Raw genomic sequence first — 26,197 nt, 5'->3', positions numbered from 1 at the left:
AACCAGGGCCACTGACCAGGGCCGACCCTGGTCGGTTTTCCAGACTGATCTGGTCGGTCACCAGTCAGGGGACCGACCCTGCTGGTCGGCCATACCAGCAGGCCTGGGCAGTGCCTATAAAAGGCCCACACTTCCCTTCATTTTGGCATCCAGTGCAGGACAGAAAGCCTCAGTTTTAGGCTGTGCTATGCACTCAGATTTGGCATCTTCTGACAGAGAGAGTTCCCTCAGTTTGTCTCAGCACTTGGCTGAGTTTTGTATTGGTCCCCTGGAGCCAGTTTTCTGCCCACCATCTGGTGGATGAATATATTCTCTCTCTGTCGAAGTTTTCTCTGAGTGAGTATTGTCTCTGTGATCAGTTATCTGAGTTGAGTGTTGCTAGAGCGGGAGACATCTTGGCTGGAGGTTAGAGTGATTCTTTCCTTCTGTTTTCTAACATGCACTTGGGTGCAAGGTGACACACTGGCTACATCGACAAGTATATTATAATTCCCAGATAGGAGATTTTGTCGTATGCTGTGACCCCTTTGTGAGCCCTTGTCTAGGGACAGTCAGGCACAAGCTACGTAGGTCAGTCTCTCAGCCTTAGGTCAAGTCAGTAGTCAGTTCTTGTTCACTAGTACCCACTGGAGAATAGTAGGTTAAGTGTTTCCATCTTATAGTTTAGGTCTTAGCCTAGGTTAGGAGTCCCTTTAGGGTCCCCAAAGGCTGGACAGGTAAGCAGGGAAGGTGCCCAAAAACTCCCCTGGCAAATGAGCCAGGGAGGGCTTTTTATAGGCTGGTTGTAGGCCAGCCAGTTTGTAAAACAGACTGAGTCAGTCTATTTACAGACTGGGTTGGCTCAGTCCAGCGCTATAAAAGGGCCCCTTGGCTGCCTTGTTTTCTCATTCAGTTTGCTCCTGCCTTCAGTCCTCCTACAGCTCCACTTCAGCCTCCTGTGCAGCCCCTGAGATCCTCAGATCTGGCCCTGCTCTAGCCTCAGTCCCTTAACCATCAGTTCAGCCTGATCTGAAGGTGACCACGCAGCACAATAGTCGGAGGTTTGGACCAGCAAACGGAGAGAGGTTTGGACACTGTTTCCTCAGCTTTCTCAGCTCTCTTTTATAGTTTACACAGCTCACTCTCAGCTCTATATTTCCGTCATCTCTCAGTTCTCTCATAGGATCTATCACTTCTAGCTTTCCACTCTCTCATTCACGCAGTAACCCTGCATTCCGCTAGACAGCACAAGCCTCTTCCTTGCCTTGCAGAAGCGTCCTACATCGTCAGTGTGGACAGCATCAAGGTCTCGGTATTGGTCGGCGTTGCCTCTCAGGTCTTTGGGTTTGCTATACGTGTGCTCAGTGAGCTCTTCAGAAGCGTGTTCCATGCTCTCTTGAAGAGTGTTCTTTGTATTTCTCAGTTCTCCAAGTATAAAGCAAATTCTCCCCTGATTGGGGGAGGGGGCCCTCAGTGGGTACAGGGACCCAATCGGTTGTCGACTCTACTCTCTCTCTACCCTCATCTCCTTCCTCTCTCTATGGTAAACAACGCTCATTCCTCGCTAAAGGTTTAAAGAAGGTCTTGCTGTGAATTACACGATCAGATAACCGTCGCATGTTACATTAGGGCACAATCTAGGATGAAGGAATATGCAGACCAGAAGAGAGGGCATGTGAAATTTGAGGAGGGAGAGTGGGTATACCTTAGGCTGCATACACACAGGTATGCCTCATTGAAAGGGGACAATAACACCAAGCTAGCTCATAGATTTTATGGCCTGTACGAAATTGTAAAGAGGGTTGGTGACTTGGCTTGCTAGCTGGACCTGCCTCCTACCACCAGAATTCTGTGTCTCCTTGCTGAAGAAACATGTGGGGGGCAGAAATTCCAGTTGCCACAGAGTTGCCTCCCATGGATGAATCTGGCCAGATAGAGTATATTCTAGAAAGCATATTGGGCTACAGGGATAAAATTCTCAAGAACAAGGTGTTGTTGGAGTACTACATCAAGTGGAGGGGCTTACCAGAGGAGGAATCCACATGGCATCCTGACAGTATTTTGCAGCAGTTCCCAGACCTACTGAGCTGAATTGAAGTACTTTTGGACTCTTCTTTCCAGCTACTTATATTACTGGTATTCATATTGAGTGCAAAATTTCTGTAAGCAAGGGAGGATTGTAACAGTAGGGTACACTCGGGTTAGCAGCAGCTACTTAAATGCCCAGTTAGCCTTAAAATGGGGGTCCCATTCATTGTAAATACTTTGGTACTCCCTCATACTTTTAATAGGGGTTCTAGGCTTATTGTGGGTTTTCCATGTGGCAGCTTGTTGTACTTATCCTATAAGCAATGCTGTTGCTGGCCCACTTCCCAAAAATATAAAAGGGGCTTCAGCTGCACTTCATCCTCATTCTACACCAATACAAAGTACACTCATTCCTGTCATTGTTCCTCAGCATCAGCCTACCAGCTGCTAATGCCAAGAAGGACAACTTCAAGCTTTCAGCTTGTGAGCCACACGAGAGCTGTTGGATCTCCTGTCCTCTTCCTGTAAGAAAGATCTAACCCTACCCTTTGCTACGATTTCTGATTTTACTGCTATTACTGCTAAAATGGACCCTAAATCTATTGGATAGTTTGCAGTTATAGTATATATCCTGTTTCAGCATATTGAGCTACAGGACCACTACGTCCAGGAGAAGGTACTTGCTGATATGAACTACCTTATCTTTTGTAAGACGGAGGACAACAAGGCGGACCTCCTCACCAAGCCCTTGACACAGTAATTGCTCGGCTCCTTGAGGTTGACTCATGATCCAGGAACTGAGAGGGGGTGTTAGAGGAAGCATCTCCTATATCTATCGTTGTGGGTCTGCCCCGCCTATGTGAGATAGAGTGAGCCATCGTTGTGGGTCTGCCTGTCCATGAGAGGTAGAGGGGGATGAATTCAGGGCTGCCTTGGAGGTGCAGCAGCTGCGGACAGGTGCAGGGGGGTGCGGGGTTGTATACACCTGCCCTTGGGCTCATTTTGGGAATGCCAACAGGCTGCCATGCTGGCCCCTAGGTGGTGCCTTGGGCGGGAGGTCAACCAGGGCCTCAACCGTGGTTAGACACCCGACCCGCAAGTCGGCAGGGTGTAGGTATCACCCTTCGCAAGAGGTACACACCTCTAGGGAAGAGAGACACTCTTTGGTGGAGTCTCTGTATGTTTATGGCAGATGATATTCCAATTCTTCAAAGGGTCACACAGCTTCACAAGGGGTACACACATCCTCATGTATACACCTCTTGATCCACATGAGATATAATGTATACACCTCTTGGTCCACATGATTCTTTGGATATATCTCATGATTTTATAGAAAGAGGTGTTATTCGTGGAACAAAGCGTTTGGCTATTCATGGAACAATGCATTCATCCAATCCATTCAGTTTAATTTAGGTACTCTTGGTAATACACTCCACTTTCTATATTCCTCATACGGTTGATATAAATTTACTAGGATTCCTTATAAAGAATTCCAGTAAATCAACTTCTTTCCACTCTCCTTACAAATTGAACTTGCTTCCAGTCTCTATGTTTGTTATAGTTGATATTAATAAATTTACTAGGATTTCTTTTAGAGAGTGAAAGAAGAGCCTTCACAAATGAATGCCATTGAATTCATGCACATGAGATAAAGAATCTGCTGGCATGGGATCCCATGAATGTGTTGTAGTACAGCACAATGATTGATGCGATTGCATCTTAACACAAGGATTACCTCAAAGGAGGTCAGGCTCCACCATGAGAGCATGACTTTATAGAATTTAGACTAGGAGTTTTACTGAATTTGAAGTTCTATGCAGTATTCCATGTACTTAATGCTCTCACCTCTAGGGATAACAACTTAAACTTCAATAATAGCTGTTGTTAAGAGGGGCATTTTTCTAGGACATAGCTGCAAATTAATAGAATCCACAACAAAAAATGCTCTTGTTTTTAACTTGAATCAGATGGAAAAATGGCAATTGATGCACGAAAGCTTGTGTGGATGGGGGCCATCCCTTTACAATTGCAGCTACACCATTCTGAAGTCACAACATTGCCACCGCCTCCTCCTTCTTTGGTATGTCTACTTTCACACTGCACCATTTTCACTATGCGCTCATGAATGCTGAAAGTGAAATGGTGTTGGAATGATTCTTTAAATTTGAAGGAAAAGGAGAGGTTAACACAGATTTGTCTAAAATTAAAAGGGGAATTATGTATGATAAGATGATCTTCTTGAAATTATATGGACTTTCTAAGGTCGAGCAAAGAGGTTAAATGGTAGACAAGAATTCATTTTATTGCAACGTCTTAGATCCCTAATGGCTATTTTCTCTTGTTATCTTTTAATACGTTCTCTTGGTTGAAAGTTGATTGACTAAGGAAGCAATATCTTCTCCTTTAATAGAAACATCCCTGAGTGCTAGGCATAACCCATTGGCCCCACCAATAAATCATGGAGGCTGATATTTGCAATTCATGAAAAGGCTAGAAGGATCTTGAGTACCATCTCATGCATCCTCGACACATGTTTATTGTTACCCACACAGATTTGCACCGTCCCAACCATGTTCTGAGAGAAATCGATGCTGGAATTGATCACACACATGTTTCTATTGTGAAACATGCCTCTAGCAGTGAGATCTCATCTTTGAAGATCTCAACTAGTGGAAGAAAGCACCCAACTTTGTCTTTTGGATGATGACACCGAACTTTTGCAGCACTCATTTCTTCAATTGCTTTAACGCCTATGACTACTGCTAGCAAGCTCTGTGTGTCCTGACTCCTTTGTAGCTTCAAGAATCAACCCAGACGATCCCCCAATGGCGTCTGTGTGAGGAGTATTCATTATCCTTTGCTTCAACTTCCACATCAACATCCACTGCATGAGCTTGGCTCCAAAAATTTCACCATTAGATGCATCAATGTGCAAAATGGTCACCGCTGCAGCCTTCGACTTCCACACCTTGTGCAATCCGTAGTTTGTTTTGCTTTGAAAGATCTATTACTTGTGGTCACAATAAAATTTTGAGTCTGTCAAATCCCTCAAGTCCTTGTGCTTCCCTTTCAGAATTCTCAAATGTCTCAACTCTCTCTTCTGCTCTTGAGCAGGTGCTTAAGCAGGCCAAGAAGAGCACCTTTAGTTCTTTCATCTTTCATCTACTTTATTATATGATTCTATTTGAAGCAGGTTTAAGTATATCCCTCCTTTTCCATCTGGGATTAGAGCCTCATTCAACAACCTGTGTCTGCTGAAGACACTAAACAAACTAGCAATGATGCTCTCACATGCGGAATTCAAAATACATCATAAATGACCAATCAGAAAGCTTCATCGTCATCACGTGTATCAAAGAAGAAGTGTGCTTACTCCTTAATTCCTCCAAACATCAATCGATGTTGTCAAAGTTGTTCCTCTTGATATACGATCAGTGGACTGACGGTCTTCCTATAATAAGCCGACATAACTGCTTGGAAATGCTCATGCCTTGCAGTTTTTATCTTCATTTCCTTGCTATTGATGATCATTGTCTATGCACTCCAATTTGATTGCGTGCTTGGATTTCACCACAACTAACGTCACCGATGGGCACGATTTTGAATAGATACTATACCTATTCCATGATATCTTCCACAGAGCCCATCTTCTCTGATGCACGATGGAAACTCAGGGCACTGTTGTTATAGAGGAGAAGATAATGTGCCCGTGGACAAGACCATGCTTTCCAAACCTTTGAATCCCAAATACTATATCAAAACTAGCAGCGAAATCTTGTTACAGTAGATGCCCAGAATTCATCTGAATAGTTCAGTTCAATGAGGCTTGCTGGAGCAGCCTGCCTCTAGTTTTAAGAGTCCACGTAGCACTCTGTGCACTTAAAGTGCTTGTTAGAAATAGTCAATGCCCTACTTGTGAGCCGCATGTGAGGGGGGACATGAGGGATTGATTAGGAAAATGCTCATTATGGGCTGTGGAGATCTAAGGTAGGAGTGTCCATGGTGTCAGAATTCAAGGGTGAACTCCCTGCTTGTGAGGAGAGCATGCGGGAGTGAAACCTGTGGAGAGAATAGGGATGAAGAGGCTGCGACATGGGCAAACAGACAGGCTACAATGTGGGCAGCAAACAGTTCTCCTTGTGTTTGATGGAGATCCAGCCTTTAGGAAGATCTGTACTTCAAGAGACAACCACAGTGTTGGCCATCCTTTGGACCACACATGGGCCCTGACATAGGGCAGGGTTGCAGAAGGATTATAGGCCCTTTTGGAGGGGTGCTCAGAGAGCCCTGTTTGATGGAGCAGGTCTGGAGGGGATTTATAGGCCCCCAAGGCCTGCCCTGTGAGACTGGTGATGTCAGAGGGATGTCGCTCCCTTTTTCAATGTGTAATTGCCACACAAGGAAAAGAGACGGATTGAGGGGCCAAGATGGCTAATTCTCAACACAATCCACAGTTAGATCAAGGCTTAGGGAGCAAAGATAAAACACTGTCTGACAAATTGAGTGCACAAATCTTTTGACCGGGCTCAACATGGGTGAGACATGCCCATGTAGACATGAGCAACTTTTATCAATTTGAATTGACCTAGTCTTTTAGAAGAATTTTAATATAGAATTGTGCTAAGCACTGTTCTTGTTGTATTGAAATTGAGGAGTGTCGATCTTGCTTATCAAAGGTCTAGATTGAGAAAGAAAGTTTATTAAAAGTCTTCGGAAGACCAAAAAGTTTCTATGAGACTAAAAGTGTTACGCTCTAGCCGAGGTAGCATGACCTCGGAAGAATCAGTCGACATTTCCCTTAAAGGATCTATCTCTGTAATATATGTGTTTGCGCTTCATGTAAATGATCGGGAGGGATTTAATGTCAAGGTCCTAGGTGAGGGTTGATAGCACCAGACTAGGTAGATCTAAGGCCAAGGGTCTAGTGCAAAGATTGTGCCTAGGGGCAAGGAATTTAACGCATCCCAAGAGAGGGGTGAAATGTTGCATTAGGAAGGCCCTATATGGATGACATGTGGCATCTAGATCTATCTAGGGAATTGGGGCTTGCTGAGGCTAGTGAGAGAAGAGAAGAAGATGATTCACGTGGAATTTGTAATGTAGATCTCTGCCTGCTTGTTAGCCTTAGCGAGATTTGGCTGGGTGGAGATTCGTGGTGCTGCTCCCGTGATCTGCAGTAGAATCTTGAAGAGGAAGTGTTTGAGAATTGGTATCAGAGCCAGGTTGAGAGAGCAAGGGACAAGTGACGAAGGAAGGTCGTGGTCATGGGCTTGGTGGCTAGCCATTCAACGATGGTCTACGCAAGCTAGATAGGGGACAAGAAAACCTTCACGTGAACGATAGAGAGCTAGATCGTCGAACGAGCTGAGAGCCAATCGACGGATTGACTGGGTGAGGCTGCGACGTGACAAAACGAGGTAGAAACGTGACAAAACGACGTGACGAAACGAGGCTGTGACGGAGCTGCTGACGACGCCCTGATCGATGGCGTCCCCGACTGTTAACGTCAAAAGGCCTGCGGGGTGACCTGGGGGTCCCGTAACGCACTGACGCACAATTGGCCTACGAATCTGTGGGAGCTGGACTACCTTAACGGAAGTCCCATGCGGGCGTTCGACGAATAGGGAGGTTGACGAAGGTTTCTCAATTGGGGCTGGAGCGCAGGTGGACAAGGATCGACATGGGAGTGAGAGGCAGGTGCAATTTTTGTTACGGTCACGGGATCTGGCCGTCTCTTTCGTTGACGCCAGGAGTCCGTGAGCAGGGAAACTAGGTGGCCGAATAGCCCGACAGACCGAGAGCAGAGGGCCTAACATTGGTTAGTGCATGAAGGCGCCTGATCAGCGTAGAACGCTAGTCGAATGACAAAAGCCTGTACCTCAGTTGTGATTCCAGACTGGTCGCAAAAGAGCGAGGGATTGTTGGCCGGAATTGCATGGGACAAAAAGGGGAGCATGGCTGTTCGTTAACGACCAGGGAGCTCTCTTCGAACTCCATTACTTTCGTTTTGTTTTGTTTTTCTCCTCGATTAGTCGGGCGATGCTTTGCTTTCATAGACGGATCTTGAGAGTAATCAGCCTGCATGAGGCTTTAATGTTGTAGCAGGGACAGATTATGCCTGTGCATATGCCTGTGTGCTTCAGTCGGAGTCAGATTGCATAAATTTCCCTAGTATAGGGAAAAGCGCCATCTGTGATATATGCGTGTATTAAATGCTTGATTAGTGTGAATGTGGGATTGCAGGAATTCCCTAGTATAGGGAATTGTGTCAGACTGTTAGTACACTGAATTATATCAGCTTGTAAATATAGTTTGCAAGTGGTGGTTTTTATTAATTAAAAAAAAAAAAAAACCAAATCAAAGCAAAACAAACCACCCATAGAACGGAATGGAGGCAGAAGAAGGGGCTTCTAGGAGGGACCCTGGTGAATCAGGAGTCCGGCCGACCGAGTAGGGATCGCGCCCAGTAGCTCACACTTTATCTGGCAGGATTGCATTGCTGGAGGATGCCTTGCAACAGTTGTTAGCGCAGCAATTACAGGCCAATGCAAGGCAATCCGAACTTAGGAGAGCGATACAGAGTATGTCTGCCAGACCTTCTCGAGAAGAGAAGGGAAAGGCTCCAATGGAACTGGAGTCTAGTGTTCATACGGTCGAGCCTAGGAAGGCTAAAGTGCCAAATATTGCCAATTACAGACCGGAAAAGTATTCTGGTCGGATGAACGACCGTAGCTCCGATGTCATTGAGACGTGGCTACACAAATGGGACGAGGCGTTCGCCATTTGTGAAATCAGAAATGACATCAAGCGAGGCCACTCACATGTTTAGTGAGGCAGCGGATCGGTGGTGGATTAAACAACAAAAAGATGGTATAGCATCCACTACCTGGGAGGGGTTTAAAAGAGAGTTCAGGAAACACTTCTTACCTCCTGACGAAGCATCCCGAGCTTGGGATCAATATAGGAACCTTCGTCAGAGAAATTTATCAGTGGCAGAATACACTGATAAGTTTCGAGAGAGTGTAATGAAGGTTGACGAACCCCTGCCTCAATCAATCCAAGTGAAAGATTTCATATTTGGATTGAATGATCGAATAAAAATGGAAGTTCGGGCTAAGTACGCGAATACGCTAGATGATGCAATAGCTATAGCCCTGAACTACGAGGATGCCAAGGGCAGCAAGCCAAGTGGGTTTGCACAGGTCGGAACCCAGTATGGGTATCCGAAGAAATCTGGGTTTAAGAAGAAGTGGGCTAGTAGAGGGAGTGGTTCGCAGCCGAGTGGTCAAGCCAAGCAGGCGAGACCGGCTGAAACTCCTAAACTAAGTACCACCATTGGAGTGAAGAGGAAAGTAACCCCAATGGCAGCCCGGGCTTGGTCTAAGTCTCCCTTGAACCCAGAACAAAGGGAAAAAGCGAGGCGAGAAGGCTTATGCTTTGGCTGCCTTCAACCTCATTAGTGGAAGGAATGTCCACGTAACAAAGATCGTCGGATGGCTGAGATGGTGATCTCAGAGTGCGACGTGGAGATGCAGGGAAGTCCCAGAGCGGAAGAGATGCAGATACAGCTAGCGGGATCTTCTCAGAGGTTAGTACCTTGTTTGTTATGTGTGTCTGTTGCTAAGTTAGTGACGAGTGCACCTGATAACATCCTATCTAAGCCCGCAGCAACGGGGTATACAGCCTTTAATGATACGGAGTTAATTAAAATGAAAGAGCAAGTGGCCAATCATGATGTCATTGTGTTGTTTGACTCGGCGTCAACTCACAATGTGATTAACTCCAAGCTCATGAAGAGGCTGAAATTAAAGACAAGTCCATCTGACTATGCGTATACAGTCAGAATGGCAGATGGAAGTTCAACTGAAGTATGGGACCAAAGGGTTACTCAGTTGGAACTTCGAATTTAGGACTATGCTGAGAAGCTTGATTTTGAAATAACCAAGCTTGCTCATGCAGATATAGCCCTCGGTATGGCGTGGCATTCTAAGAAGAATCCAGCCATTGATTGGAAAAAGCACGTATATCAATTCAAGATGAATGATGTGCTTTATGTCTTGCGAGGTGAGAAAGATATACCTCAGGGACCGTTGGTTTCCGTGATGGAAATCCGAAAAGCTCAAGTAGAGTTTTTATTCCTTTGCATAGCATCGGTAGAGCCGGTTGATGATTCTTCGGCTAGCACTGATGTTACGCAAAGTGGTGAGATGGCCAAGCTGGCTAATCTTATAACAGAGGAGTTCTCTGAATGTTTTAGGGATGAACTACCTTATGGGTTACCTCCAGAGCGGAAAGTTCAACATAAGATTGAACTGACCCCGGGGGCAGAACCTGTAAATAGACCTCCCTATAGAATGAGTTTTACCGAAGAGGCGGAGGTGCGTAGACAACCGGAAGAATACCTCAAGTTGGGGCAGATTCAACCAAGTTTCTCACCTTTTGCTTCGCCAGTGATATTAAAGAAGAAAAAGGATGATACGTTTCGCCTCTGTATAGATTACAGAGCATTGAATAATATCACTGTTAAGCACAGGTATCCGATGGCTCGGATTGATGATTTGTTAGATGCATTACATGGAGCCGTGATTTTCAGTAAGATAGATCTTAAGTGCGGCTACCATCAAATCCAGATTAGAGCCGAGGATGTGCATAAAACCGCTTTCAGAAGCAGGTTTGGTCATTATGAGTTTTTGGTAATGCCCTTCGGACTTACCAATGCTCCAGCGACCTTCGTCATGCTTATGAACGATTTACTATGTCCGTATATCGGAAAGTTCGTAGTACATTTTATTGACGATATCCTGATATTCTGTAAAAGTATTACTGAGCATCAGGAACACTTAAGAGTAGTGTTCAGTACTTTGAGGAAAGCCAGTCTTTATGTAAATAAAAAGAAAACTATACTGTGTATGGTTAGGCTTGAGTATTTAAGATTCATAATTACTCCATAGGGGGTAGAAATGGATCCGAAGAAAGTGGCTGCGATACTAACTTGGCCAATCCCTCAGAGTCTGACCGCGTTGCGATCATTCTTGGGATTTGTCCAGTTTTATAGAAGGCATATCAAAGGATATTCCGGAATAGTATCGCCATTGATTGATCTGACCTCAGATAAAGTACCTTTTATATGGGGACAGAATCAACAAGAAAGTTTTAACACCATAAAACAAGCTGTGGTCACAGGACCGGTGTTAAAAATAGTTGATCCCCAGAAACCGTTGTTCCTAGAAACCGATGCAAGTGGCATTGCGGTAGGAGCAGTTCTCCTTCAAGAGGGAAGGCCAGTAGCCTTTGAAAGCAAGAAGCTTTCTCCCTCTCAAAGGAATTGGCCAACTCATGAATTGGAGTTGTATGCTGTTATCCATGCTTTAAAAACATGGAGGCATTATTTGTATGGTTCAGAGTTTTATGTGGATGTGGATCACGATACTCTGAAACATTTTTGTAAACAGCCTGACTTGAGGGGCCGCCAAGCTAGGTGGGCAGAGCTCATGCAGGAGTTTAATTTAACGATTCGGTACCGAAGAGGAAAAGATAATAAGGTGGCTGATGCGTTATCTCGCATTATGCACAACCTGAGTTTCACGGTATTAGAGAGTTCTCTAATGACCGAGATCAGAGAAACTCAAAAGGTGGACGAGTTTGTCCAGAGCTTATGGCCTAAGGCTCATGTGTTAAAACCCGGGGAAAATGAAAAGGATGACCTGGCATCCAGAAAAGGCCAAACCTATGCAAGATATACCATAAGGGATGGTATGCTGAAAAGAAATGGCAAGGTTGTAGTACCTGGTCAGAATGATCTCAGGCAGAGAGTCATTCGACAGTGCCATGATAGCCCATGTGCGGGACATCCAGGAGTCGAGAAGACATATGATCTCGTGAAGCGAGATTTCTTTTGGCCAAAGATGAAAAAGCATATTCATGAATATGTGACACGGTGTTTCTCGTGTCAGGTAAGTAAGGCCGAGCGGGTGAAGCCACCCGGACTTTTACAGCCCTTGGAAGTACCACTAAGTAAGTGGGAGAGTATTTCCATGGACTTTATTGTAGGGCTGCCTACAACGCAAGGAGGGTATGATTCTATCCTTGTGGTGGTTGATCGTCTAACCAAGATGGCTCACTTCATTCCGACTAGGGAGTCTGTTAGTGCCCCGCAAGTGGCAGATTTGTTCATTAAACATATATTTCGTTTGCATGGATTGCCTAGATCCATAGTGTCAGACAGAGATGTCAGATTTACCGGTCATTTTTGGACAGCGGTATTTGAGACATTAAGGACTGAGTTGGGAATGAGTAGTGGGGATCATCCTGAGACGGATGGTCAGACGGAGAGAGTCAACCAGACTTTAGAGGATATGCTGAGGCCATATGTGTCATTGAGGCAACATACGTGGGACAAGTGATTGCCATTGTTGGAGTTTGCCTACAATGATAGAAAACATTCCTCTACCGGGTTCAGTCCGTTTGAGCTGAACTATGGTTATAGACCAGCGAATCCAACTATAGTTGGAGTACCTCAGAAAGTGCCTAGTGCCGCGAACTTTGTAGTTCAGATGCGAGAGATGCTAGCATATGCGAGAGTTAATATCCGCTAGGCTATGGATAGAGCCAAGGTGTATGCGGATGAAAACCGGTCTATAAGAGTATTTAAGGAAGGAGAAAAAGTTTTTCTCAGAGTTCCTTCGCACTCGAAGTCGTTGACTTCAGGAGAGTGTGCTAAGTTATCACCTCGATACTGTGGGCCGTGGTTAATTCTAAAGAGAATAGGCAGTGTAGACTATAAATTGGAATTGCCACAGGGGTGTAAGGTGCACCCGGTTTTTCATGTTTCGCGCTTAAAGAAATTTTTACATACAGGTGACTCACTAATCGAAGGTGTGGTTTTGTTTCAGGAGATAGAGGATATTGCAAGGCGCAAACCAACAAGAATCCTGGACCGAGGAACAATGCAAATACGAAATCGGAAGATACCCACGGTGTTGGTTGCATGGCATGGTCAGCCTCTATCCGAAGCTACCTGGGAATCCGTATATCAGTTGCGGAGAGTGTTCCCAGATTTTATCATCGAGGACGCTGATGTTTGAAGAGGGAAGGAATGTTACGCTCTAGCCGAGGTAGCATGACCTCGGAAGAATCAGTCGACATTTCCCTTAAAGGATCTATCTCTGTAATATATGTGTTTGCGCTTCATGTAAATGATCGGGAGGGATTTAATGTCAAGGTCCTAGGTGAGGGTTGATAGCACCAGACTAGGTAGATCTAAGGCCAAGGGTCTAGTGCAAAGATTGTGCCTAGGGGCAAGGAATTTAATGCATCCCAAGAGAGGGGTGAAATGTTGCATTAGGAAGGCCCTATATGGATGACATGTGGCATCTAGATCAATCTAGGGAATTGGGGCTTGCTGAGGCTAGTGATAGAAGAGAAGAAGATGATTCACGTGGAATTTGTAATGTAGATCTCTGTCTGCTTGTTAGCCTTAGCGAGATTTGGCTGGGTGGAGATTCGTGGTGCTGCTCCCGTGATCTGCAGTAGAATCTTGAAGAGGAAGTGTTTGAGAAAAAGAAGCTGATACAATGAACTGATGGGTGGAGCCACTAGACGGGCATCAACACCTAGGACAAATACAAAATCCATAATCCATAGCCTTCCCGGTAATGGCATCGGTACATAGGCGTTTGACTGATCATCCTTGCCGAACTAGGGCCTAGGAGAATGAGATTAGCTTGTCTATCACTGCAACAAGCAGTTCTTCATCTGGTTCAAAGGATAGCATCGATCACCGCTGCAACAAGTATGGGGGCATTTAAGGCCGAAGAACGAAGTTGCTGGAGAGGCTCTCCCATGAACTGAACCTGCAGTAGAGGCCTGGCTGTAGGATAAGAAATGCTGTAGAGGCTTGCTTCGGCAGAGGGTTATGGCAGAATTAGAGCAGGAGTTAGTGCAGAGGGTCATGGCAGACTTGAGCAGAAGCTCGTTCATTGCAGAGGTTTGTTGCAGAAAAGAGCACGGTGCAGAGGTTCATTGCAGAGGTTCATTGCAGAAAAGAGCACGGTGCAGAGGTTCATTGCAGGGCCTTCTGTCGGAGAATAGCCACGGTCAGGAAATGAGGCTGAAGGCAACTTTTGGAGCAGCAGAGTAGCGATGAATGCCAGGCTTTAGCAACCGTTCCTAGGGAGAAAACCAGCTTGGATTGAATCGATCAAGAGGAAAGACACGACCTGGTATAGGCTGACTGATCAGAAGGAGAGGTAGGGCAAAAAATAGATGAATGAATTGCTGGAGTGGCAGGAATCCTGGGGACATGTGGTTCAGTGCCTCTCCTAGTACGGTTGCGTTAGCGCTTCATAAGGTTCCAGGTCTTTAATCTTTGACTTGAAAAAAGTGCCTTTTAGTATTGCGCCTTCTAGTGGTCCTTTGGAATGAAACGTTCACCTTCTGGAGCTCTTTGCCATGGTGGCACCAAGTTCCAAAAGTCCCAAATTAAATTCATTACTCCATTTACTAAAAATATCAATAGGGGAAATTAAAAGTGCAATTGAGCTGTGATGCACCACCCAAGCTATGAGCAGTTCCAATGAGTTTATCCATTGGTCATTGACTAGAAATAGTAAGTTAGGAGACCGATCTTGTCAATCATCTGGAACTCATATTCTTTAAGAACTTCCTTATGGTGCCTTCGTCTCTTTTAAAATGTCATTCAGGTGAAGTAACCCGTCAGGCTGTATGGACAATTGAGGCAGGGTTGTACGTTAGTGGATGGCAGCTGTCCATTAACTAATGCAGGCTGTATGGGTAACAGCAACTATGTAGTATGCAAAGCTGTACTGTTGTCGATGCATAGTATGAAACACTGTACAATTGCTCGGCAGTTGCTACAGAAGAGTCACTACACGCTGTACGGACCTTCTGTGCATTGTACGGATGGTGGACTGAAATTTCCTGCAGGTGTTATGCCCTGTCTGAGGTGTATTGTAGGGGCTTCTCCAGTGTCAAAAATGGCATCGAGGCCCAAAATTGCAGATTTACCCTCTTTCTTATGGGGACTGCAAAAAAGCTTGTTGTTTGAAAATGCCTAAATTTTGGACATTTAGTCCAATGTTTGGAATTTTTCCAAATGCATTTGATTGCGAACATTGATCCATGTTGTTGTCTTTTCAGTGCCATACCTTGCTTTCTACTTAAGATCTGAGCGTGGTATTCATTATATGTGCATCTTGAGTAGGATTTAGAGTTCCTAGATGTGATTTTGTGGATGATTTATTTTCTAACATGGTATTAGAAGCTAGGATCTCTCTCTCTCTCTCTCTCTCTCTCTCTCTCTCTCTCTCTCTCTCTCTCTCCCCTCCTAGGATGCATTAAATTTTCAATTCGGAGTCAGAGATTACTGGATCAATGATGCTTTCATCCCTTGCCACAGTTTAAGGTCCACCCATGCACGGGGTGACAGATTTTGTGTGAATGATTGGACCTTAGATAGAGGGGGTACTATTTACATTGCCCTTGGGATATTTACTTCTGACCACAATTTCTGTTTTTGAGTCTCACACCCATGCTTGATCTGCCAATATTAGGATTCTAGATGGTTTTTATGCAGAGAAGGATCTTTCAGTGACAGTTATGGAGATTTGGGATTCCTACTTGTAGGATGATTTGTGTTCTTCTCCTGCTTTGGTAGCGGCGCGGCAGTCGCCCAATTACTCCTTATCTGATTCATGCCTTCCAAATGTGTGCATGAGGACTATAGCAGCAGCACTAGCTTCACTTTTGCTTTTGGCTGAGCACATAGGTTCAGTAGTAGGCTGGTTGTTTTGTCACAGAGTTTATATTTGCTGCCCAGACATTGCGTAGCCCTAAAGGGCTCATTATTTGCTGCATTTTCTGCTCTACTTTTCAGATCTAAGTGTTATCTTTTTTGCTCTACTTTTCAGATCTAAGTGTTATCTTTTCTGCACTTGTGGGTGGAGAGATTGGAGAGAGTTGTGAGATCCCTTAAATTTCACTATTTTGCTCCAGGATTAGCATTTTGTTGTCATCTTGACTTTGACACCAAGGTTCAACTTTTGCTCCATAAGAAAGGAGTCCCGTTTTTTGATGAGAGAGGACTCTGATTTCAATTCTGTGCAATATCTGGTACTTTAGTGCAGTGGTGTATATTTTAGTTTCATTTTCTAGTTTACTGTTGCTTTGTGGGATTTTGCAAAGCCTTTGACACAGTACCTCAAACCTAACTATATCAGGCGACTACTTGATCTAGGTTACAGTTAGGACATTACCTGGGCAGTCCGGACAATACTTGTGTAATCGGACTAGAAACCCTAAAACGAATATGCAATCAGCCCAAAAACCCTAAAAACAAATCACTTCTGGTAGACATGCAGCTTGGATCCTCAATTCGCCAGTAGATAATCATCGGGATATATTTCGAATTTCACTTATAACAGGGGAAAAAAACATCTGATAGCTTCATCTGATGGGGAGCAGCAGCAAATTTCCTCTAGGGAACAAAACAAACTGAGAGGAGGGGGAGAAAGAACAGAGAACACACACACTAGGGCCAAGAAATAAGGGCTAGACTCCCGTGAAGGTCTTTATTGCAATAGAATAACATTTGTACAATCGGGTCATAAAAGAGCATGAGGTGGAGTACAATACACTCTTGTGTTCTTGAGGGCACAAGGCCTCTCTCTTTCTAGACTAGCGAAAGCATGGGTTCCAAAAAGCTAGGGTGTGCTTTTCTTTATAAAGTTGGATTTTGGGCTTTATTTCCCCAATTTTGGCGTTGAATTTCGTGCTTGTGCTCTTGTGGGACGTGCTTTTTGGTACTTGCCCCTTAAAAATGGGGTCTTTTTGCATTCTTCTAGGTCCTACACATTCAATAAACAATACCCAATACTTTAACCCATTAGAGGTTAGGCAAATGCATGCATTCTTCCCCACAGTTCTGGTAACCAATGCAAAGCAAAGATAAATGAAACTCCTTCTAGTTAATTGAAGTCAACTTTCTTTGACCGTAGTCAATCTAATAAAGATTTCTTTTTATTTCCTGGGATAAATATGATTTCGTGACATGCCTGCCCACTCCAGATCTCACACACACCTCGCCCCACCACTTGCACGTTGTTCACCAGAGGGGGAGTCAAGGACGCGACATTGAAACTGCACAATGGCCGAGCTAAGGATCATGAGGGGCTATGCACTGAGTTTATTGCATATGGGATCGACACGTTAGCCCCGATCCTAGCAAAGCTATTTAATGACGCTGTTTGCCTTGGCTTCCTCCGCACTTGGACACTCAACACCATCACCCCCATCCACAAGGCAGGGGATCCCATGGACCCGAGTAACTACAGAACTATCATGATTGGACATGTGATGTCCAAGATCTATGCAGCTGTATTGGATGCGTCAGTTAGCCTGTTCGCAGAGATGAGAGGGCTCAGAGCAGAGGGTCAGGCCGGTTTCAGGCGAGACCACGGGACTACGGATCACATACTCACACTCAGTTGTGTCATTGAGGAGGCCAGATCATGGAAGGAGAGGGTATATTGCTGCTTTGTGGATTTCCGCAAAGCCTTTGACACAGTACCTCGAGCTCGTCTCATCACACGCCTACAGACACTGGGATTTGATCAGGAGATCATCTGGGCAGTCATGGCACTTTATGAGAGAGTCTCAGGCCGAGTTCGGACAGGCGCAGGTTGGACATATGAGATCTTGAGTACCATAGGGGTTAAACAGGGTTGTCCGGAAGGTGAAGCTCAAAAGTTGAGCTGCTGCTCCTCCCCGTTCCCCTGCTGCTCCCCCTCCCTCAGCCCGTCTCTCTCCCCCCTCAGCCTGTCCCTAGCCCCTCCCTGCTGCTTCCCCCCCTCCCCCCCTGCTGCTCCGCCCCCTCCCCCTGCCTGTCCCTCACTCCCTCCCTCTGTTCCCTGCTTCCGCCCCCTCCCCCTTGCTGTCCCGCCCCCTCTCCCTGCCTCCGTCCCCTCCCCCCTGCTGCTCCGCTCCCTCTCCCTGCCTCCGCCCCTCCCCCCTGCTGCTCCCCTCTGCCCCCTGCTGTCCCGCCCCCTCTCCCTGCTGCTCCGTCCCCTCCCCCCTTGCTCCGCCCCCTCTCCCTGCTGCTCCCCCTCTCCCCCTGCCTCCGCCCCTTCCCCCCTGCTGCTCCGCTCCCTCTCCCTGCTGTCCCGCCCCCTCCCCTGCTGTCCCGCCCCCTCCCTGCTTGCTCTCCCGCCCCCTCTCCTCCTCTCACTCCTCCCTTTCTTCTCCTCTCCCTTCCCCTCCCTCCTTGCCCCTCTCCCCTCTCAGCCTTAGCCCCTCTCCTCCTTCCCTCCCCTTCCCCCCTGCTTCCTCCTAGCCTCCTTTCCCCTCCCTTGCCCCTCGCAGTTTTTTGGAACGGAAGGAGCCTTTTTTCCTGTTCGAGTCGGCCTCCTCACCTTGATTGGCGATGGATTCCCCGTCAGCCAATCCTACTCCATCTCCACCGGCCGCGAAAACTATCACATTCTCTAAAGACGAGTTGCAGCAGCTCAGGAAGGATGTAGAGATTGAGTGCTCTACCACTTTGTTAGCACGCATCTTCGGGTCTCACCCTTCCAGATCCCAAGCCAGAGACTGGATGCTTGCGGCTCTCCCCCCAGACCTCGCTCCTCGATTGGTAGATGTTCGCCTTCTGGGACGAGGTTTCTTCCAGGTTGTTTTTGACACTCCAGAGGCTGCGAGCACTGTGCTCAAGGCCGAGCTTTTACACCTGGGACACAGGAAGATCTTCTTTGAAGCCTTTCACCTTGGTTTCGACCCAGTTGAGGCAGATAAGAAATTCTTTTCGCTCTTCATCAGGTTCCCCGGGCTTCCCCAGGTCTACTATCGACTTCTTTCTGTTATTGGGGAGCATTTTGGCGTAGTTGCTGAGATCCCACCCGTCCCTGGGTTGCCATTGACTGCAGCAGAGGCAACCAAGGCTGATGGGGTTCCTAGAGTTAGGGTCCTTTGCAAGGATCCTAACCTCGAGATGGACCACGTCATGATACAGCGCCCGGATGGTTCCTTTTTTCGCCAGAGAGTGGAGATTTCAGGCAGGCAGGACCAGTGCAGGATTTGCAGGACCTCGGGACACTTTGCCAGGGATTGTCCCAGAAAGAAGAAAAGGCCTAAGAAGACCTCTGGTACAGCTACCGCCTCAGGGCATCGACAGGGGGGACAGGGGGGGAGATTAGACCCGGCACTTGCCCCTCGACCTCGACAGAGGGGTGGTACAGGTCCAGCTCCTGCTCCTCATTCTTCACGTGGCGGTCCTGCTCAGTCAGGTGGTGGTACAGGTCCAGTACCTATTCCTCGGCCTCACCAGGGGGGTGGTACAGGTCCTGCTCCTCGACCCCCACCTCCCTCAGGCACACGTGATGCTTTACAGTGGGTTCCAGTACGTGTGCAGGTCCCTCCTTCAGTTCACGAGGGTACCTTAGTAGATTCTGCTTCACCTCGAGCTGTCCTTCCTATCTCACCTTGCACAGTCCGAGACGCTGAAGCTTCGACCTCCTCCCCAGTTGCAGCTTCTTCCTTAGATCCAGCACTGCCAGATGTTCCTCTTGAGGACGGAGAGATTTCTGCGGCTGGGCAGACACCGGGTAGAGAGCCTTCCTCACTCCCTCCCTTGGACAGGGGGAAGGGGATAGCTTACACTGTTGATCCTCTTCCCTCACAAGGGATCCTTCGTACTCCGGTGTCTGGATTGCTCCACAGGAACTCATTTTCAGCCTTGGCAGAGAGTTCAGATTTCCCAGAGGAGGAGTTTGTTCCCGCTACTTTTGGGGAGCCAGTGGTTGGATTTCCTATTGACAGGGCTTCTTCTTCAGGTGCCAGGATTCTTTCCCCTATTGACTTTCCTCCACTGGGTTCCTTCCCTCCATCCAGGAGGTCTTCCCCTGTTGAGGGGTTTGTTTCCGCCACTAGGTCGGGTAAGGTGTTCCACTCTACATCCTCCCGTCGATGAGGATTATCAGTTGGAACATACAGGGCCTAGGTGGCGTCCCACATCGCCGCCGCAGACAGCCGATCCGGGATCAGCTTCATCCAGGTGTTACTGGTGGTCCCATTGATATATTATTTATTCAAGAGCACAAGCTGGATTATAGAGATTGTGCCAAGTCAGGCAAGTTGCTCTCAGGACATACTTTTTGGTCGCCTGCATTGGGCACTAGGGGAGGCACTTCTATTTCAGTTTCGCAGTCGGTTCTCCCCTTAGTTGTTGGGCACGGAGTCATTATCCCCTCTAGAGCTCAGTGGATTATTCTCTTGATTGGAGGGCGTAAGGTTGGCTTCCTCAACCTATATGCCTCCAACATTAGAGGGGAACGTGTCCTTATGTGGAAGACTTTGCTCTCCTGGGCCCCCATTGTGGATTCTTGGGTGATTGGAGGTGACTTTAACATGGTCGAGTTACCTTCAGACAAAAAAGGGGGTAGAGAAGGCGGACTTCACTCTTTGGAGAGAGCAGCTTGGGATGCCTTCCTTTTCCATTTCTGTGGCAGAGATACTTGGTGTGATGATGCCTTTCTTATTCAGCCACAGTCCCTCCTGTTCTCTTGGTCGAACAGGAGGCAACAGATGCCTATTCATGCACGCATTGACAGATTTTATGTAGATGACTGGGCACTTGACAGAGGGGGATCGGTATGCATTGCTGCAGGGGTTTCCACCTCAGACCATTTCCCTGTTGTTTTGGCTATCTCAGAGCCTCACTTGAGAGGCCGATCAGCCAGCATCAGGATCCCAGATGCCTTTTACACAGAGGAGGACCTTACAGAGGCAGCCCTACGGGTATGGTTTGCTCATGTCCAGGGAGGGCAGCCACATCCTTCACATTTAGCCGCTGCCCTCTCTGGTATTAGTGACTTTTACTGCTCAGTTGCTTCTACCAGGAGACGAGATATTCTCAGACGTGAGATTGGTGTTCGCCAGCAGTTAGCAGCTTTGCAGAGGGAAGAGCAGAAACGGCCTTCAGATGCTTGGATTCAGGAGCGCCTTGCTGCAGCGAGGGCTCACTTGCAGTTATTGCTTGATCAGAGAGCAGAGTATGCCTTTCATGCACGGGAGTCCTTCTGGATTCAGATGGGTGGTAGAGTCAATAAACACTTCTTCTCTACTCTTGGCCCTAGACATAGTAGAGAGAGTGTATCTCAGCTTATTGACTCACATGGGGTTTTACAGACAGAGCCAGATGACGTCTTACGCATAGCTTCAGATTTCTATGCCACCCTCCTTACTGCTGATCCTGAGACACACGATATAGAGGATGCTAGACAGGCTATTTGGCAGAGTATCCCAGTGTTGGTGAATCCGGATTTGCATGTTCTACTTGACGCACCTTTCACCAACACAGAGTTCAGGACTGCACTTTCAGCCCTTCACAAGGGCAAGTGCCCAGGTTTAGATGGCCTCACTCCGTCTTTTTTCATTGCATTTTGGGATATGATTGGAGACTATATTACTTCAGCCATGCAGGCCATTTGGGACTCTGGCGAGATGCCTGAATCGCTTACAGAGGGCCTCATCCACCTTATCCCAAAAGGAGGTAGCAGAAATTTATTGTCCCAGTGGAGGCCTATCACACTTCTGGGGACTTGTTACAAGATTCTGGCCAAGGCTATCAGCCTCCGATTGCAGCCACTTCTCCCTGATCTTATCCACGACACTCAGACGGGATTTGTGCATGGCAGAAGTATTTTTGATAACATTTTTTCTTTCTGGGAAGCTTCAGAGTGGGCCGTGCAGAGTGGCCAGAATCTTGCCATTCTACTGTTGGATTTTGAAAAAGCTTATGACAGAGTAGATTGGAGTTTTTTGGAGGGCACCCTACTACGCTTTGGATTCACTGATGTTTGGATCAGAGGTGTTTCCTCTTTGTACAGATCAGCCCATAGCCAGGTACTTATTGGTGGGGTAAGGGGTGAGAGATTTCAGATTTCGAGATCAGTCCGTCAGGGATGCCCCCTTGCTCCTTTCCTTTTTTTATTCGTGGCCGAAGCTATGAGCATCTATGTTAGATCTCAAGCTGACATCTTTGGGCTGAGACTTCCTATCAGAAGAGAAGAGGAGCTGCTTGACAGTGAGTTGGCTGATGACACAGCGATTTATTTGGATGCCTCTCCACAGACATTGACTTCTTTCAGGACAGCATTGGATTTATTTTGCTTGGCGGCAGGGGCGCAGATAAATTGGCATAAATCCAATGGCTTTTGGATCAGTGATGAGGACACTCCAGTTTGGGGACTTGACATAGGGTTCACTTGGGTTCAGAGGGGTGTGCCTATCAGGTATTTGGGCTGCCAGGTCGGCTTGGGTATTTCTACCACGCAGCAGTTTGCTCCCGTGTTGGAGAGCATCAGAAGGAAGCTTCTCTTTTGGAGCTCAGCCAAGCTGGATCTTGCCTCTAGAGTTGTGGTGGTCAACCAGGTCCTTTTGGCCACGGCCTGGTTTATTTGTTCATGTTGGTGCCGTTCTAGGGACTGCATCATTCAGCTCAGAAGACCGATCAGGAACTTTCTCTGGAGTGGGCTTGATGGCACAGCAGATGCCTTAGCCAGGGTGGCTTGGGAGACCCTCATCCTCCCTACACAGGATGGGGGTCTCAATATTATTGATCCAGATTTACAGTGCAGAGCCTTACTTTGCAAGATAGTGGTGCGAGGACTTATGCCAGGACAGGAACCGTGGAAGGACTTTCTTATCAGCAGCATACAGAGGTGCACACCTTCCTCAGGAGGAGACTGGATGAGCAGTGTTAGATGGATTTTCACCTCAGCACACCTCAGATCACCTTCATCCCCTCTCATGGTTGCCATTCTGAAAGCTTGGGCTAGTTTCAGAAGCTCTCTTCGGAGGATTCCTCCTTCCTCCCGGGAAGAGATTGATAGGCAGCCCATCATGTGGAACGACAGTATTTTAGATGATCGTGGCAGACCACTGGGTGCCTCACTCTACATGCAGTGGGCCAGGTGGGAGAGGGGACTTGCTTCTTCTTTGGGATCTTGGAAAGCCTTCCGTAGGCTTCCAGAGGAAACCAAGTCAGGGTTGATAGGACATCTCAGAGGGAGTGCAGGGAGGATCTTGCAGATTGAGTCAGCCCTTCCAGAGGCTTGGATAGACACAGATGATATGCCTCTCACTACCTCCACTTGGGCAGGTACTTTCTCGAGAGGCGGGGTTCCACTTCAGGTCTTAGCCTTCCGAGGTGCACAGGAGGATGCTTTGGTTTTCAGTGTCCAGGATGGTGGCAGATTGCTCAGATCTACAGATGATATATTGCTTGAGTCTGCTTTTCAGCCTATCAGGGTCGTAGGCCTTTTGATGCAGGGATCAGATTCAGAGTGGTTCTTAGACCCTGACCCCCAGTTACTCTCCACCGGGTCTTGGAGACTTTGGCTCTATGGAGGAGTTCCCATCAGGTATTTACAGTGGGACCCCGGAGAGTGGGAGTGGATTGACGCGGGGCATCGAGAGAAGACCATCCCCTTCTTTCGTTACACGGTCAGTAATGCCAGGAGATTTCAGCTCAGTAGTAGAGGTTGGAGACCCTCCAGAGTTCCTCATTGGGAGACTTTTGGTATTACTGCGGATCAGCAGAGGTACTTCTGGAGGAGGCTCTGGAAATCCCACAGGAATAGAAAGATCACTATCTTCTTTTGGCTTTCTATTCATGGAGGGATTGCAGTGAACCTTTGGAGGTCCAGATTCGGAGCCGACCCTACTTGCCCTCGTTGCCTTTCTGCCTCGGAGTCTATTCAGCATTGCTTATGGGATTGCAGACAGGCGAGATTGATTTGGATGGGGATAGCCAGGATCTTCAGTCACTTTGCCCATTCCCCACTCTTTATGACTTGGGGCTCGGTGGCTTGGCTTTCTCTTACAGGTCCTCAGGTTTTCTATGAGGGACTTGACTCCTCCCGGGCCATTTCAGTTCGACATCATCGGGTTGAGCTCTGCTCGTTGGATGTGGTTACACACCGTCCTTTTACAGCTGTACATGCCTCTGTGGATACTTCTTGGGAGATTATAGCGAGCATAGCAGCCTGGCATATCTGGAGATCCAGATGCACAGAGGCTATGGAGGGTACTCAGGTTCATCCCTCGCACACATTGGCTAGTATCTGGACAGACATCGTACACACTCTGATGGCCGTATGGACGGGTATGCAGGGGGACTCCCGTGCAGCCTCAGCTAGGAGGGCTTCTTTCTTCAGGGAATGGAAGGATTCTCCTTTCTTCTCTGAATCTACTACAGGGTTGAGATGGCACTTTCAGCCTCAGCCTTGGTTTCTTTCCACCTCACTCTGAGGGGGTTTTTTATTATCCTCATGATTTCATGATGTATTCCGCTTTGAGCTTGCTCTCGCGGGTTTTTGTTCTTACTTAATAGAAGTCTTTTTCATGGAAAAAAAAAAAAAAACAGGGTTGTCCCTTATCACCAACCCTGTTTGGCCTCTACATCAATGAGCTTGAGACTTTCATGGGGGCGTTCGGAGGGACCGGTTGCTCACTTGCCAGGATCATCATCAGGATTCCTCTTTTTGTTTATCCCATGATTTGGAGGTCAATCTTGGCAAGACCAAGGTCATGATCTTTAACACCTCTCGAGCAAACATGCAACGAAAGCAGTTCACTTTCACTTTCGGTGGGTCACTAGTTGAGATCATATTATTAAAGTGAAGTGCAAGCCTTATAGGCTACACACTTAGACACCTGTACCAAGTGCATATGGGATAAGTCCCATAGTGACAAGTGTCTCTCACACATGACTCACACATGAACTAGTTCTAGATCTCCTAGTACAACTCATCACACATCGCATCTCACACACACTCTTTGGCTATGACACCCCCCTTCAGAAGAGTGTGAGACCCAACACACAAGGAGTAGACCGACCCCCCCTCCATGGCAATACTGCAAAGAGCAAGTCCAACTATCCAACGCCTCCCGTGTGATAGTGACTTCTCAGTCAGCTTGCGACCGGCAAAGGCAATCACTCGCCACTACCCCCCCCCCCTCCCCTTACTCTGAATTGGGTGGTCAGTACCATCAAACCAAACTAACAGACTATACATTCATTTTTGGGGACAACTCATGGAAGAGTACCTCTTATTGACTCCAAATACATTCAGTTTAGAGGGACAAGTCAAGGCTGAGAACCTTTATTGATTGAACAAAAAAACACATAGAGCTAAGCATCATCTACCACCTCAGAGAGGGATAGAGCTTGTCCAGTGCCACCTTAGTTGAAGTAGTGAGGTTAAGTTGATGAAGCAATTTGTTGGCCAACCTCATACCAATTATCGCCGTTGTTTTGTCAGTCTGCTCATCCCTACCTGAAAGTGATGCCCATGAGTCTTCATCACGAAGATGAGGCTCCATAATATCAATCTGAGGTAGCAAAGGCAGCAAGCTGAAATGGATAACCAGCCAATAGAGGAGCTTGTCTAGGGCTCTGAAATGAATCAGCAGCTTGAGAAAGGCGTGAATAAACATGTCCAGCTGCTGGTGGATGACCTAGGAGATTCCAAAATGCAAACCCTAATGGAAAAGCAATAAGAATATGCCTGGAAATGTAGAATTGAGTGACCTGAATCAAAGAGCAGCAAGTAGATGCCCCGAAACGCAGAAATGAGCCAAGGAAAGAGAACTTGTGGGCGTGGAAAGCACTCCAAGTGCTGTAACAGTTCCACAACTGATCCGGTAGCTCTCTAGAGTATTCCGAAATGAAGGAGCAGGCCTCCACAATTGAAATCGTCTGTTGTAGGTGTGCTAGAGGCCTCAAAACAGCTCCAAAAGGCAGAGGCGGCTATTCAAAGTGCACCGGGGTGCTGCAGCAAGTCTTCACGCAGAGAATCGATTGATTTTGATGTGCTGCAAAATGGTGGTGCGGGGACTTATGCCAGGGCAAGAACCGTGGAAGGCCTTTCTTATTAGCAACATACAGAGGTGCACACCTTATTCAGGAGGAGACTGGATGAGCAGTATTAGGTGGATCTTCACCACAGCACACCTCAGATCACCTTCGTCCCCTCTCATGGTTGCCATTCTGAAAGCATGGGCCAGTTTCAGGAGCACTCTTCGGAGGATTCCTCCTTCCTCTCGTGAAGAGATTGATAGGCAACCCATCATGTGGAACGATAGTATTTTAGATGATCATGGCAGACCACTT

The 26,197-nt window shown here is 47.1% G+C and overlaps 1 protein-coding gene across 1 annotated transcript in view; it reads left to right on the top strand.

Moving 5' to 3' along the window:
• APG5 (autophagy protein Apg5 family) overlaps positions 1 to 26,197 on the top strand; it is a 120,734-nt gene that overhangs the window by 25,688 nt on the left and 68,849 nt on the right. Inside the window, exon 2 of the mRNA XM_087378154.1 lies at positions 3,978 to 4,090. Within this exon, the coding sequence (XP_087234280.1) occupies positions 3,986 to 4,090 (105 nt within the window). The 5' untranslated portion in view covers positions 3,978 to 3,985. The remainder of the gene's footprint in view (positions 1 to 3,977; positions 4,091 to 26,197) is intronic.

Source organism: Dipteris shenzhenensis, chromosome 8, assembly GCF_047967505.1.
Source record: "Dipteris shenzhenensis isolate YYH24624 ecotype China chromosome 8, Dip_SZ_1.0, whole genome shotgun sequence".
Classification (NCBI taxonomy): Eukaryota; Viridiplantae; Streptophyta; class Polypodiopsida; order Gleicheniales; family Dipteridaceae; genus Dipteris; species Dipteris shenzhenensis.
The sequence above is the reverse complement of the archived record's forward strand: the minus strand, read 5'-3'. Positions and strand labels throughout refer to the sequence as shown.